The following is a 16,990-nucleotide window of genomic DNA, read 5'->3' on the forward strand; positions in this document are numbered from 1 at the left end:
ACAAAATGATCCTGTGGCTCACTGTGTTAATCACTTTTCCTGTTAGGTCTCTTTCACTGCAAGGAAGCTAATCTCTGGACGGTGTCTTATTAACAAAACCTCTGGACCCATTTACTCTCACCTTATGTAGACAATGCCTTTCTTTAGAAACCTTGAAAAAAGTCCTTCCTGCTCTCAATGAGTCTCATTAAAAACTAAACCTTTTGTAACATGTATGTATAACATGTATATTATTACAGTGCACTTATTTTTTAACCAGTGCATGTTATAGACTCTGAGAAGTAGTGATAAAATATAAGTGTGCAAGCTATATGTGACTGTCAGCATTCCTTTTGCATCAAAAGAGAAAATAACCCCTTACATGGCAAACAAAAAGGATCAACTAAACCAATAACCAACCAAGAGTGTGAGGATTTGAGAGCAAAGTCCTTCATATATTTATAACCTTTCTGAAGTAATGATGCATCTTTGCAGAGATGATGTGTAAATTCCAGTGGTGATTAAAAGGTAGGTAAATACACTGAGTAGTTAGAGTAAGACTATAAATGTATTAATTTTTTTCCATTAGAGCATTTTTGAGATAATAACTTGTAAGTCTTAACCAATCTATCTTGACTTCAGTTGGTTTCTTTCTTGACATCTCATTATTAATCCCTTTGCACCCTCTCATCTTCCACAAAAAACCAAATGTAGTTATGCTCAATTCGTTTGTATATCTTTCAGAACTGATGTTATACTGAAATTTTATGCTGTACCTGTGTGGAAAAAAAAGAAAATGAGAGGCTAAGTGAAGAAGAAATTTACTACTTTGTAAAACAAAATTACTGCATGGTACTGCTTAAATTCTAATGTACCTTGGTACTTTAAGATAGCAAACCCTGTTGTTGTGTCTCTTTCATAATCATCCTTTTTAGTTTTAAGAGATTACTGCTAGGAAGTGAGAATCCCCGGAATATATTCTCAGAGTTACGGTCAAACTGCAAGCTTCTTGCTAACGCACTTTGGTTAGGATTTATGAGAACCACATGAAATGCCATATATGAGTCCAAGTATGTAAATAATCGCACATCACTGGCAGGTCCTAAATGTCAAATTCAGTGAGTAGGTTGTGATTGTTTTGATGCCTAGTCTTTTTAACCTGAAAAGTAATAGTTCTTCATTGTTAATAGCTCTGTCTTGGACACTTTGACTCTTAATGACATGTATTAAATCCTACTCTCTTTTTCTTTTAAGGAAGCAGAATTTATTGCTTTGCACTGCACTGTGTGTATTTGCATGGCTGAAGCCTTAGAGGAGAAATCATTATTAGAAACAGTTTTAGGAGCAGTTTTCTGAGCTTTTCAGTCAGCTTGTGCGCTGACTTCTGCCATACAACCATGCTGTCTGGTGTAGTCTGCTAGTCTGAAGCACTCTGTGTGTCTGTCTTAGAGGGCTCGCAGCTTAAATTGTCTACATAAGAGTTTCTTTTCCAACTAGTATATCAAGATTTTATTCAGGATAGGATTAATTTCAAAATGTAAACCATTAAGCTACGCCTTTTTCAGAACATTTTTCTAAGGAGAAATGCTAAAAGTGGGAGGAAGGAAAACACAGCCTTTTAAAGGCAAGATAACTGAATTTTGTATCAGTAACAGTGTAAAGTGTGGCCTGTTTCTTTGCACTTCTTACAAAGTTGTACTGAAAATGAAAATGTTTACCTTCTGCCTTCTGAGGATTATCATTCGTTCTTCCTGTAGTGATTGTATGCACTTACAGAGAGTAAAAATCAGTAAACTTCATATTCTTCTAACAGCTCTGGTAATCTGTGCAGCTGCAATGGCATACATGCAAAAGCTATTTAAAACTCTTCAGAAAGATAGAAGTATTTAATCTATTTCATATATTGGAGGATTAAACTATATTTTTGTGAGAATTGCCTTTATTGATTAATGAAATTTGCTGTATAGCTTGAGAATAGTGATGATCCAGCACCTTAGAATATAGTGTTAGGTTATAGCAATAACAAGGTGGAAGTTTTGTATCACCTTGTGATACAGCCTCTGCACTAGGAATTTCTGAAAATTTTAGTTTAATTCTAGGCCAAAACAAATAATTACTAAATAACTGTAGAGCTCTTTATGAGTACTTTCAAACTCATACCTGTTTTCTTACTCCATTCATATTTATTTTAAAGATCACTATTTATTCTTGGTTACATTATTCAAATATAAATAAACGTGGTAAAGTGTTATCAGAGTCAGACTCCTGCCCATATCATGTCCTTTTCCCTTTTCTTTCTCTGGGTGAGATGTAACGTGACGTTGATTTAATGGGCTAGATTTTCCACTCCATCTCAACTTTAAATACAACATGGTAATGTTTTTCACTGGAAATAACTGATGTTTATTATCTTATGTCACACAGAACCTGCTGAGACAAATAGAATTGTCAGACAATGTGTACATCACTGAGTCAGCTATTAGTAGTTTATTCAGCCTTACCCAGGAAGGTGCTCATCTGTGCCGCATCATAGCTAAGGTAAGGGTGTATATGGATTAATTCAAAGTAAAACTAGTGATACTAGTGAATTAATTATTTTACTTAGCACAGTAGTGGTTGTGAGCTTTTAAATGTACAGTATGAGCTGAAATTCTGTGTTGCAGGAGGTAGATAATCTAGGTCAAAGAAAAAGTTTAAGAAACTATTCTTTCTTTTGTGGTTTTAAAAATAAATTGAGCATGCAACAGTGAGGAGATAGACAGCAGACAATAAGGCTAGTTTCAGTTAATGATTCTTCATGATGTAGATATTTCATAGAGTAATTCAGGTTTGAAGGGACATCAGGAGTCATCTAGTCCAATGTCTGGGTCCTGATGGTGAATTTTTTTCTTTTTTTCCCCCCCCTATATCTAGTTAGAATCTTTCTTGTTTAAATTTATGTCTGTTTTTTCTTGTCCTTGTGCTGGGTGCTGCTCTAAAGGGCATGGCTCTGTCTTATTGATAACCTCCTCTTAGGCATTGGAAGGCTGTTATTTTGTTTTCCCCACCTTTGCCCCTCCTATGCGCTCCAAAATTCCTGCTTCCTGGAGATGAATTGCTTTATCTTGTATTATACAACCCAGAAGGCATCATTTATTCAGTCACCAAAACATGAGCAAAATGGGAAGAACCTCTGAATAGGTTCAGCTGGCCCACTTAATATGGATAATTCAGTATCTTGTAGATGAGAGATTTAGACTAAAGTTGCATGGGCAAGCAGAGGAACAGGAAGCTTCTGAGTCCTTGTAATTTACAGCTGTCTTAAGTCTTTCAAACATGATCAATTGCTAAGCTTAAAATCAAGTTGCGTTCCAGATTAAGATTTTCAGATGTCAGTTTGCTAACACATACAGCACATTCCTCCCAAAATGAATTTAATCTGTTGAATCTGAACTTAAAACCTATATGTTGGGGGAACACATGTTGGACCGGAAAAAGCAATGAGCCAGGAGGACTAACTTTTTAGTGGCCTTGTGCTTTATAACACAAAATTTTTTTCTATTAATATGTCAGTTCCTTGTTCGGGCTATTGCTTTGCACATAGCAGGGATAAGTAGGTGGTGATAGTAACGAAGAGACATGAAGCAAAAGATCTGGATGTAATTCCTTGGCTTGCAGCTCATCTGAGTTTAGTCCTAAAATACATCACTAGTAAAGGGTGTCTGTCTTTGGCAGTCTTTTGCTGTTTCTCTCCAAAGACTGTTCAGCAAGAATTAGGGGAATAAGTGTAAACTGACTATATTAGGTATTTTTCTAGGTCAGACTGGTTCAGAATGCTGAGATAACATTATCATATGCCTCAATAGTTCAAAATGTTATTCAGGCTGAAATAAGTATCCAAGTATTTTGTTGCTGCTGTCACCAGAGGAGCTAAATAATTATGGTTTCATCGTGAAGTAAAACACATTCCAGGCTGCTGGGCAGACCCCAAACCCAGCGGATTTGTCCAAGGAGTATTTATTTTATAATACTGTACTGCACTATGCACTGTAATGGAGAGATGACAGCTTGGTAGAATCAACAGCACAGTGACTTTCGTATTCCCATAAGAGAAAAACTTCAGCTACTTTTTGCACTATGTTTGCAGCTTGAGAATACCATCTGTCTCTTTTTTCTTCCTGATGAGTTTCAAAAATGCACAGTGCTTCTTTATGACATATTAACTGGATTTCTAGAATATTGTGAATTTCCTTGATTGTTTTTCCTACCATTTTCCACTGAAAAAGGGCAATAGACAGATAAATTATTTTAATCAATCACTCATTTTATCAGGTTTTTTAGAAATACTAGCTGCCAATGAAAAATAGACTGCAGGGCTTTTAACTTTAAAACTGAAGATGTATTGAAACTATGCCCATTAGGACACTATTTAAACCTGTGAAGAACATCAAGAGAAATCATTATTTAATGATCACAGCAGGAATGGAATCAACTTATTGTTAATTCTTCTGAGAGAGACTAAAATAGTGGCAAGGATGGATTAAGAAGCATTTTTAAAAGAATTTGTGGTTAACTGGTTAACAGTTCATACACCAGAATTTAACTGATTTCAGTATGTTATAACTCAAAGTCACTCAAACTTTAATACTGAAAGCAGTTAAAAGAGTTTGTTAATGGTGAACCTGAAAAAATGTACTGTGTGTGTGTTCCTGATGTACCCTGGATATAACTTAACTGATGTTAGTTCCCTTTATTTATGTTTTCAAGACCAATGTACAGTCTGAATGGTCTGGCAAATGATGAACAAGTAGTAAGGGGCATGATCCAAAATCCACTGGTATAAATAAGAATGTTTCTGGCGCAATGGCTGTTAATAGTTTGAACAGTTGAACAGTGTTTCCGTCTCTTATTCGCTCCCTCTCCATTCATTCCATCCCTACTCCAGTTTTGTTTCTTTAGCTTTGCTGCAATTGATTTTCCCTTTTAACTTAATATAGAGTATACTAATACTGTTGTACAGTTAAGGTCCTGAAAATGCTCAATTTCAATGCTAATGAGCCAGGTTCATAATATAAAAGGAACAAATCAACTAGTATGTTTCATGCCACATAGCAGCATCTCTACCAAAAGTGCCATGGTAGTGTTCAGAAATCAGCCAGGTAGTAGCTATGTGCAACCTAATTGAGGGCAGAAATACCTGCTTCACACAAAATGGAGCAAAAACATTTTTGTGAAGACAGGGACATTGAAATCACAGAATCAAAATAAAATCCACAACAAGCTCTGTAAAGTTGCACTGCAGAAGCAGCTGAGGATTTGCTCAGTACCAAATCTTCACCTATTTGCAGAGGCAGAATAGTTCTGAATAGATGCAGCCAGATAATTGCCATTTTGCATCCACCATTGGTGAAAATGTTTTATGTGCTGGGCAAAAGTTAGGCCTTGTTGCATTCATTTAAAAATGTAGTGAATAGCCTTCACTTTCGTTGTGGCTTTAGTACTCCCAGTTTTATCAGTTATTAATACTTTTACCAGAGTTATATGAATGACAGACAAACATTCACTTAAAAAGGAACACCATAACAAACAATTTGAGACCCATGTAAAAAAAAAAAAATGCAGTTTTCTGAAAGAGTGGGTGATCCAGTTTCCTGAAAGAATGTGGGAATTGAGTGCATAGTATTTTTACAAATACTTATATGAATTGATGGACTGAGAGGAGATGGAGAGAGATGAAGTTTCCATCATTTGATTTTGGCTTTTTTGCAGTTTGCCAGGATGCAGAGATGTTTTCACAGGAATGCCTTTCTTCCAGGCTTTCAGGCTGACACTGAAAAGGAATTTTATGAGATCTAGTATACTGCTCCACAGTGGCTACTGGCAGACCTTCCTTTTTGCAAAACTCCAAGAGACAGCTACAGTGTCTGCTGGAACTTGAAAGTCTGTTTATTTGCAGAGGCTCATGTCTGCAAGCATGTCATATGTAAGAGAACCAACCATCTTGCAGCTCTATCTAGGCCAAAAAGTAGAAAGGGTTTCATAATACACTACCAGAACCTCTACATAAAAAGGAAATGGAAAGCTTATTGCCACAGTCATCTTATTAGAATGCGGGGGGGGGGGAAGCCCCAAACCCCAAACCCCAAATCCCAAACCTTAAATTTAAATAAAGCTCAGGGGTTCTGCAAGGAACCCCAGTAGCATGATAGGCTCCAACAGGCTTCTGGACATTGCTTTGAATACAATTTTCTTTGTGCCACCTGATGTGTTACCATTTCCTTCATGTTGTTTTAGTGTCTTTCCTGACAGTACTTCTTAAGTACAAACCACTTCAAGTAGGGAGAAACTTTACAGTCAGCCATGCATATAGGCAATGAGTACACGGAGAAATAGCAACACATCTTAAGCTGTGTGTACAGAGGAGTTAGATATTAAAGATGTAATTTTAGAGATACCTTGCAACCATCATTTGCCTTTTACAGGAATTGTCAAAATGTAAGAAAAAGAGATGTGAACTATGCTTTGGAGTTTATAAGGGCAAATGATGGAGTCATGTGCTGACCCTCATGCTTCCATAAAACATAGACAAATAGCTACTGCAGATGCAGCCTCAGGTGCATAACAGACCCTTATTCTTTCAAAGAAACAACTTTTTCTTATAATAAAAAATCATCTCTTGCACTCACCCAGTCAACGTAATAATGATGTCTTTATTCATTATGATCCTAATCTTGTGTCAGCTGAAGCAAAGCTCTTATTGATTGCAGGAGGTCAGGATCAGGCCATAGGTGAAGAGGGGTATTATCACAGTATAGGTTACCTCTGACAGAGTGTGTTCTCATTCACTGAGTATCTGATGCTAATGGTGAGTGTAAACCAGTTGCTCTGCCAAGGTGAGTGATACTGGTCACCCCTTCAGAGTTTGGACCATTGAGGATACTTGAATCCTGAAAAAGTGAGAATGTTATGGCATTATGTGAGGTCAAGGGTAGGATAATCTCATCCCCAGTGTATATAGACAGAAAGAAACTTTGTTTCTTAAGCTTCTGCTTGTGGAGTGATGCTCCAATCCTGTGCCCTGCTCAAAGATGAGGTTAAGTAGCACCATTTAATCATTTTATTTCTGATCTGTACTTAGATGGATGTTTGCACCATAAAAAGTACTGTTCTGTTCCCAAGGCTGTGAATGAGGTTGACTCAGAAACGTGTAGTGGATCCTGGCAACGGCTTGAGAGGTTTAATTTTTTCTAAATTGGTATTTGAGCTCCACTCAGTGGTATCCAAAAACAATGCTAAAATGTTGAGTATTAAGGAAGTGCAGAACTAACAAATTGAGGAAAATTGGTCTTGTGCTTTTTATCATTGTGAGAGTTCCACAATAGTTTAATTTACACAAGTCTCTTAATTTATGGCTAATACTACATTGATGCGCACAGGATGCGCTAAGTGGTTTCCAAGTGAGGAAATGGATCCCCTTACAAAAAGAACCCAAAGTGCTGTTTGGTTGCCAAATTATGATGGTGTTTCCATCACCTGACTTGTGTGTCTGTTTCCTCTGCGCACTGAAGTGCTTTTGTCCTGACTCACCATCATGTTTTACCTTCTGTATTGCCTCTGTTACTTGCATCAGTGAGCAATGGGGCAGAGGAATTGTAGCAGATCAGAATTTTGAAATCAATTACTTGGGTAGTTACTTACGGCAGTGAAAAAGTGCAAGGTGATAAAAATTTGGAACTGCGTGCGGTTACTAAGAGGGTGAGAATGGATTCAATTTTTGCAAAGTTCTCAAAACCTCCCGCAGATGCTGAAGTTTCCTTGAGAGTATTCTTGTTACTACTTGTAAAAACTAGCCAGAGAAGTGAGATGATTTGTTTACAGTGAAAGGAAAACTCAACAAATTTGTCATGCAAGCTTGAAGTCTTCCTCCTCTTAAGAATGTGGGATCTTGTGGGACTCTGTTTTAGTTTTTCCTTTCTGTCTCAAGCTGTAAATAACGCATCTAAAGCACTTCAAAACCTTGGACATGAAAACCAGGAACCATGATAACATAAGGCTAGCTGGAACTGGTTTCTTGCATTACGTTTTGGTGAGGGTTTCTGCCTCTCTTCCCCCCCACAATGTTACAAAAATTTAAAAAGGCTTTGAAATGTTAAACTCCCTGCTGAAAAAATGTCTGTAATTTTATTCCAGGTGGAGGCACCCTTCAACTTACTAGAAACCATTTTGAGCTTAGCAGTGAAAATTGAAATGCAGGTGTTCATTGTTTTAGCATGTAACTTCATAATCTGCTGGGAAAGGGTCACGTTGCTGACTCATCCTGGCAGCCACCTAGTTGTTCTCACTAACTGTCAGAACTATAAAGACTAAGAAGATCTGTAACAGAAATGAGTAGCAGCACGGACAAGGTAAGAAATGAGGAAGGGAGAAATCCTAAAAGAAATCTTTAAACTCTCTGCTAAGGAAAAAAAAAAAAAAAGAAAGAAAAACAATATTGTGCTGTGAGTTTCGGACCATAATACGTACTGCTCATCTGCAGGCAGCTATGCTGGTGGCAGCATGGTGGAATCTCTACCAGTTCAGGCCTTTTAAAAGCAAAAAGAGAAAATGAGGAAAGCAAGAGTCAGGTGGAGAATTCATTCCAACAACCAGAGAGATGTGTAGGAAGTTTTTCTCCAGTTTCTGCCTGCAGATCAGTTTCCCATGTTTTGAACCAAATGTTGATAAAATACACTTCTGTCATGTTTTATGACACATACTTAACAAACACTAGGCAGGATGACTAATTTGCTGTGTCATTGTCTGGGGTTTCATCCACTGCAGGGATGTGTTCATAAAAGTCTTTTCTATTACATTATTTCTGTTGGATTTTGATCCTGGGATCTTTCATGTTAAAACCTATAGATCATAGTCTTGATTGCTAAAACTCTATCTTCATGTTTTGAGATCATAAGGAGACCTCAAACACCAGAAATTACAAACTCTGAGTGGAGGGGAGCGCTTGTAAAAAATTGACATTACTTGAAGTAGACTGTTTCTAAATCAATTCAGCTTTGTGATAACCAGAAAAATCAACAAAAGTCAGTTCCAGAGTAAAAATAAATATTTGGAGATAGAGCAATACAGGAAAAAGTCTTTGATATAAAGAAATCCATTTAACTGATGATCAATTAAAGTGTAATACTAACTGTATTGGACTAGGTGCTATAATAATAAGGTCCGAAAAAGAGAGAGAGGGAGGGAAAAGTGAAGAAAGATGTGATGAGCAGGTACAGCACATCTGTTTCAGCTTTCTTTGGATGAGCTGAGCCTGAATGCTTGACAAAAGTTTGAGTCCCATATGTGTGTACAGCAGATCACTTGCTCTCAGAAAAGCTTATATATCTTGCCCTTAACTTCCTTGTACCTCAGTTGCCTTTCTAGTAAATATTTACTATGAAGACTTCTTCAGATACCTTTTGGGCTAGTTAGAAATGTTATTGTCCTTCCTGAGGAGAGGCTTGAAGAGAATTTGCTGCACATTGCTGAGTCATTTGAGGTTGAATCTGCAAAATATTACTCCTTAGAGCTGGATGACCTTCTTCTTCCCTCTTTACTTCCTCACCTCACTGCTCAGTGGGCCTTTTTATGCTCATGACCTCCTTCACACACTTCCTGTGATTATCTTTTGAGCAATTCTGCTATCTCTTGCTAAACCTTCAGAACAGCATCTTGGGGATATCTCCAGGAAATTGAATTCATATTAATCCAATAAAGGAGAGAAGTAGGTCATCAAGCAGTAAAGCAAGTTCTCATCTCCTGTGACTGCAGAGAGTATGTGAAGCCCCTCCTGGATGCAACTTGAATTACAGCAAGAGCAGCGTATTATTTTGGCATTTCCAGTTTTGGACCGAAAGTCTACAAGGGATAAACAAAAGCATGCTTAGACCTATCAGGAGATTTTGGAAGGGTATTCTTTAAATTAATCTCCAAAGCAAGCAAAGCTCAATACTGTTAGGCTTCTTTGTCTGAATGGTACTGTTCACCCACTTAACCAACTTACGTTTATCCCTGTCAGATGGAATAGTTCTATCATCATTGATACAGGTACAGGGGACAAATTTTGGAAAAGGTGAGTAAATTCTGGGGAATACTGAAATCCCAGTAAATCTCAGGGCAGCTGAATGCTTTTGGCGTGCTGTAAAATCAAGCTCGATATTTGTTGTGTATCCCATATTTCACTACAGCTCTCTAGATTCATTACTTGTGATCAACCTCTTACAGCTTGGTAATGGCACACAGGGCACAAAATAAACAGTTTGGATCGCCTTCTGAAAAATGCAATAATAAATCACCCCCTGTCCATCAGAGGCAAAAGCAGGGCATCTATTTGTCATACAGAAAGCTTGTGGAAAATGTACCAGCATCACTGGAGATTTAGTAGTGTCATCCACAAGCTTGTACTTATGATCAAAGTAGAGAATCAGATCATCTCTGATTCTGCTAAATTATGGAGACTTTCAAACTGATAATAAAAAAAAAGCCAAAAGCAATTATGTTAAGTTTGGGGACAACTCTGTACTATACTAGCTAATTCTGTATTTTCCGTAGATGATTTAATTACTAATTGGGTGAAATACTAGTATCCTTTTGTGGAAGAAAACCATGACTGAAACACTTTTCTGTTACTCTTCCACCTTCATGTATTTTAAAGGCTCAAAAATGTCTTTCTGCAGTAGGCTATATATAGCAGTACTAGATATAAAATAATCTTGCACTGCTTAAGATTCCAGAACCAAATTTTTCTCTTAGATGTAAACCTACTGTTTCCATTAACATCATAGAAACAACACATACTTATGTGAAGACATAATATAAAACTTACATCTTGAAAATATTAAGGTGTTCTTTTTGTCCACTTCTGGCCTTTTTTTTAAGATTATCTTCTTTTAAACTGGGACTTAGACTGAAGAGATAACTTTGCTTGCAGTATTATATTTCAGTAGAACTAATACAAAAATGTAAAAGGATTCTGAAAACAAGTAAAGTCTGAATCACGTTTGCTTACAGTCCTGTGTCAGAACAACCTGTTGAGCTAAAGGTTTTCAAATAACACAAATACTTCAGGAAAAGAAAAATGATTTCTGTGAATGTGAAAAATATTTTTATGTAGAGGCCATTTAAACAGGCTTAAGATGATTTAAGGTTATATGTTACTCTTGGTTATATCTTGGTCCCTGATTCCTGTTATTTTCAATTTACCACTGTAATCTGCATTTTTTAATCTAAGCTCTTTCATCTGTAGTATTTCAAATACTTGCCTCTTTATTATGTGTCTGCTCTTATATAATATAAAGCATCTGTATTCGACCTGGTGCCATAGCATTTTGAAATGTAAGACATTTCAATAAAAAACATGAAGTGCATATATTGTCTGTATTTATTTATATCTTTCTATTTATTATGTGAACTTTGCTAACAGTTAATGTTTACAAACTATGTTGGAAATGATTAAGGCTAGTTATTGTAGGGATGTGTGTATACTCAAATCTTTACGTGATTAATTACCACATCTATAGAAAAATGTGTAGCAATACAAATTCCATGTGCTAGAGGACAAAGATGCTATGGATTTTATCTGTATAGATTTTGACACTTATTTCCATGTTATTTTCTGTTGCTCTTCAACCATATGACTTTCTCCTTCATATTTTAGCATGAAGCAAATACCTTATGGAGCTCAGAAATGTAGAGAAAAATGGGAAATATTTGCAAACAGAAATCTATTTTAAACTAATAGGTTATGGTTGAACTGTCACTCCAACTGCAGCCCATTGATAATTCTTGGTAATTTTCACATGAATGTCAAGTTTAATTTAATTTGTGCTTGTAAACGGTAAAAGTCAATAGCTTAAGCACACCTCCCACTGAGGCTATATTACTTTTTCATCACTTAGTGTATAAGCATTAATCAGCTTGACTTCTCCGTGTGAGCTTAACACTTCTTTGTTGGTGTTGTGATGATAGCTAATTGGGATTAATTACTAAGGGAGTGTTCCTTCTCCCCCCTGGCCCCAAAATCCAAATCAAGTACAAGAGAAACACTCAGTGCTGCTTTCTCGATTTTGCTTTTCCCCTGCAGGAAGGAGGTGTAGTCGCTCTCTTTAAGATCTGCCGCCAGGATTGTTTCAGGTGCCTTTACCCCCAGACGCTGAGAACCTTGGCATCCATTTGCTGTGTAGAGGAAGGGATGCACCAGCTGGAGAAGGTAGGCACTTCAGCGTTCTCTACTGACTGGATCATAAAACAGAGGAGTCCTGTCTTTAATCTTTTCTCAAATTTGGTAACTTGGTGACATTTGTACGATGCTGCATACTGTGCTTTTCGTGCTGGACAGATCTTCAGTCTTCACAGAATTAGTTGCAGCAATAACAGTATCTATTCAGTTGTTTGGAAAAAAAAAAACCCCTCTAAATGAGGATAATTTTCATAAAGCAGGTAAATATGTTAGTTGCTACATCAAGAAGCTAGTGAAATAATTTCTGAAGTCTTTAAAGTCTTTGTTTAGAAGCTCCAATATTTCAAATATCCAAACCCCTTAAAACACAGAAAGCTTTGTACCTGTTTAGATCCTTCTCCTGACACTCAGACAGGGCACCTGCTTGTGGTACTGAAGTGACCTGTTGGAGCTGTAATTGCACAAAAAGAACTGGAACAGATGTAGCCAACTGATAGCAAAATGCATCTGCTAATCAGCAACAAGTTTCATAAAAGCTGATTTTAACTGGGAAGAATAATATTAAAACATTATCCTGATAAAATTGTATCAACTGCTTAGGCTTTGTTCCTCTCTCTTGCTATATGCTGCTGTGTTTTGGAAAGTGAACGCTTTTCCTGGTCACTAAATCATGATCTCATCTTTTGAATTTCATAAAACAGTCATCTTTCACAGCTGAATAATGGCCCCTTCAAGTTAATGATAAATGATTTCACTGCTACTTTACATTGACGTACCTTGTAATTTACTGCCCAGAATTGAAGCAAACCGTGACAAAACATCTGCAGCAAAAAGCAAGTCTCTGAGCTTACAGTAAATGAAGATGACTTAAATTTTTTTTGACATAAAGCTAGTTCAGACTGACACCAGAATCAGTCTAAAAGGATCTTTCATTATGTCCATAATAATAGTGGAATTAATAGAGTTAGAGATGGACAAGATTGATTTAACTCACCTGGTCCCATTCCTGGCAGTGTCACCATACATTTAGTATGGCCCATATCAAAGCTGATGAAACGAGTCCTAGAAAAAGCGGTAACTCTCAAGCCCATATGTCTTTGATCTGCTCTAATGTTGGTCACAAGTAGAGTTGCTCAGGGTAAATTTTGTCAAAATCAGGGTTGGAGTAGGTTTTAAAGGATTTTTAACTGAAATCATTACTACTGCACTCAGTAGTTCATTTTTACCTGGACCTTCGATTCTTAAATCCATATCTTGGCAACACCTACATCTGGAACATGAGAGGCTGGAAGTTAATCCTACTCACCTGACAGAACAGGCAAAGATTTATAGGAGTATTTGGGTATCACTTTGGCAACTATTTTGCCTAAAATTGTGTTACTGAGGATCCATATGTTATGTGGTTCCATTACATTGGGGATTTTTTTGGAGGAGAGGTAAGGGAAGAGGGGAAGGAATATTTCGTACATCAAAAGAAGCAAAGAAATTTTCCCTTCTAGGAGGTTAATGTCCTTTCATGTACTAGCAGAGGTTGAACAACAGAGGCCATTACAGTGCTGTGTCATCCTGTAAATATCTTTCAGCCAGGTTTTCCAGTCTATATAGCTGACGGAAGGAGGTTAGTTCAGTGAAAGCAATACTTGCTGTGACTTTCTTCTGGAGCTATTATTGGGGGATAGTAAACAAGAAATTTTTGCTACCCTTCATACCCTCTTTTCACCCTTTCTGGTACACCTATTTAGAAGCAAAGAGATTTTCTCATGCTAGGGAATCAATGGAAAGTGCATCAGATCAGATGACCAGGATTTTGATCTGGGCACCACACCACTTTTTGATACTGTCTTCTTTAAATGAGCCCGATTTTTTTTTTTTTTTTTTTTTTTTTTTAAATTTGAAGTACTCTTGCAAAGAGCAAAACAGAGGGTTAACGATATTAGCATTCCTGTTATTGCAGAAATTATCATAGGACCTCTTGTCTGGCAGAAAGGGCTGCTTCTATTGTCCAATTAAATACTAGGGTAGTGGTGAAGCATTTAATTTGCTCTAATGTGAATATGATTATGCCACCTAGTGCATTAAAACAACAGTGCAATTTATACTGTGTTTTTAGTACAGTATTTTTACTTTATTCAAACAGATGAAGCTTGGGCCCTAAACAGTTCAGATCAGGTAATTCAAGACAAAAAAGCTCCTCTGTATTTCAATTAGATTTTGCAGCCATTAAAGTGTATAAAAGACCACTTAAAAGAGAGCAGCAAGAGATATCATTTCTAATGGAACATTTATTTGGGAAGTGAGCTAAAAGAGGGTGGTATACTTTCTGCAATGATTGCAGTGCTTAATTACTGAAGATGTTAGGAATTTTGTTAATTTATCCAATGCTTTTCAGTCTTGCTAATTCAGTAGTAAATCAAGAGCATCTGTGTTGATGCAGATGGTTTTATATAAAGCAAGCAAGTGAGTCAGTAGGATATCCATAGGAGGCAATGCAAGTAGAGAGCAGTCTAACATTTTTACTGGATTTTAAGATGCCTGGTTGTTAGGCTTTCATTATAGTTAGTGCAGATTTAACGTGAATGATGCTATACTGGGTTTAAACCATTTGTCTTGACTAAGTTTTTGGATTGTAATGTGGAAATACTCTCCTGGTTATTAGTGAGGGAAGTAGCAATTGAGATCTGATTTCTAAAGATGTAGAAAATCTCTTATTTTAAGCAGAAATATTTTCCTCAATTTTTTAAAAGAATAATTCCTGTTCTTTCTTGTCTTGTGCTTTCCCGCACACTTGGAAAAGCTCTCTTCTGTGAGCCATTATTACTTTTTCATTATCTTGATAAGCAGATTTGTCTGTGCTATAATTGCAATAAAAATGTAGTTATTACAATGATTAGTTTCTACTGTTTTAGGTGAATCTAGTTGGCTATATTTACCATAAATGCAAAATCAGATGGTTGAAATGCTGAAATAGTTATTACTTCATTTGCTGGTACTTTAAGGACTTTTGAAAAAAGTGTTGCCTCATTGTGCATTGAACTACACAGCTCCAGGAACTTAACATGAACAAATTAGTCAGACTTTTAATATACAGAGATGGAGAAGAAGTTACCTCAATTTGTGACTGAGGGCTGTGTGTAAATGAATGTTGTTCTATGTAACCTGTGCTCCGCAAGTGGTAACTGGTGCTTCGAGTTGTTCAGGATACTTTAACTTCATAATCCACATCCACACCAGCAGGCAGGGGCTTTAGATCATTTTGGTGCCTCAGCTGTCTGAGCAATCCCATTTCAGAGTGGCGTGGTGAGATCCTAGAAAAGTAATCAGAATTTTTCCCCTGTGCATTACTCCTGTAGTTGCCTGTTTCCTGTAGGTAAGCGAGAGCTATGTTGTCTATGACGTCTTGTGGCCCCTGAGCGCACACAGTTTCGGGGAGAAAGCCTGTAGAATCAGAAAGGATGGTTATTCATGTTCTCTGCATTCTGGACTATGAGCAAAGAAGTAATAAAGTAAATCCCTAAGAAGGGAAGAACTGAAAGGAGTCTGAGGGAGACGAGCCTGAGTAGAAACTGAAGAACAGTACATAGAACAATACTGTATGTAGAGATCTGTTTGTGTATCCAGCCTCTGGGATTTCTGTGTCTCTGGGATGCTTAGAACAGAAATATAATGGTGTAGTGGGAGATTAGCTCTTGACACAGACACGTGATGAGGGTTGTAGAGGGAAGAATATCTGGACCATTCCCAATGTGCTTTGAAAATTCAATTCAATTTACTTCAAGGGTTTTCATGTAGGAAGGATTGTTGAAGGCAAAGAGTTGGGCTAGACTTAACATGTGCATTTCATGAAACTTAAGGCAAAAAACCTGCAATCTATGATTGTCTGAAAATGTATATCCTCAAGTTTACATTGGGAAAAACCGTACTTAAAATATCATGTTCATCGTGAAGGCATGTAGAATCTAAACAGATTTTGTCTTCAACATGCAGTAGCCTTGCTGGAAAAGGGGTTTGCATTTCAATACACTTGTACACCTCAGCACACCGTTTGCCCATGACAGTTCTTTAGTCCCTTCACTTCCAAAGACAGCATTATGTCCTTGTTTTGCAGAGCTCTCTGCACAGTTTCCTATACATATGCTGATGTGCAGCCTTATTAAAACCTGAAGTCTGTGGCAGTTTCTCTGTTTCGGATATGTCCATATAATGCTAGTTGTCCATCAGTGCCAGAAGGCACGGCTTTCCAATTTTCTTGCCATGCTGGAGCTCACTTGTGAGATTTTTACTGAGGCAAAATTCCTGCTGCAATAAAAGAACTGCAGAGTTAGTTCAGAAATAAATAACAGATGCAATGTTGCAGTTTTTACCTGTGTCATGTAAAACGTTACTACATTAAAAAACTGCAACTCAGCTGGGACATAGAATCAAGACTCAACTGCCACAAAATAAAATGGTTTATACAGGTGTTCATTCAAGCAGCTGCCTAAATATTAACACTATGCAGTGTATATTTACTTACTATATTTAAAGTAGTCCCGAGAGCCAGGCACCTGGAATTAACTCATTTAAGAGAGTTATTCCACAGAGAGATTGGTGACGATAGTTTTTACTTTAATTAATAAAAGCTGTGCCATTTTTGAAAAAAAGGTTCTATTACTGTGCTTTAAGCAAAATTGCCTAGATAAGGATTGTAAATTGCTTTGAATCCTTCCTTTAAAGCACATTATATCGAATGACTTAAGTCCAGAAAAAGAATCTGGGGACAGGGAAAGCAGGTATGAACTGCACGATTTTTTGTTTGGGAAACAGCAAAAATTTCACAAA

General features: G+C 37.0%; 1 protein-coding gene across 1 annotated transcript in view; it reads left to right on the forward strand.

Annotated features, from left to right (window-relative positions):
- The window catches only part of INSC (INSC spindle orientation adaptor protein), a 95,968-nt gene that overhangs the window by 33,185 nt on the left and 45,793 nt on the right, over positions 1-16,990 (forward strand). Inside the window, 2 exon segments of the mRNA XM_026104544.2 lie at positions 2,404-2,517; positions 12,077-12,202. Coding sequence (XP_025960329.2) covers positions 2,404-2,517; positions 12,077-12,202 — 240 coding nt within the window.

The sequence above is a fragment of the Dromaius novaehollandiae genome, chromosome 5 (assembly GCF_036370855.1).
Source record: "Dromaius novaehollandiae isolate bDroNov1 chromosome 5, bDroNov1.hap1, whole genome shotgun sequence".
In the NCBI taxonomy this organism is placed as follows: domain Eukaryota; kingdom Metazoa; phylum Chordata; class Aves; order Casuariiformes; family Dromaiidae; genus Dromaius; species Dromaius novaehollandiae.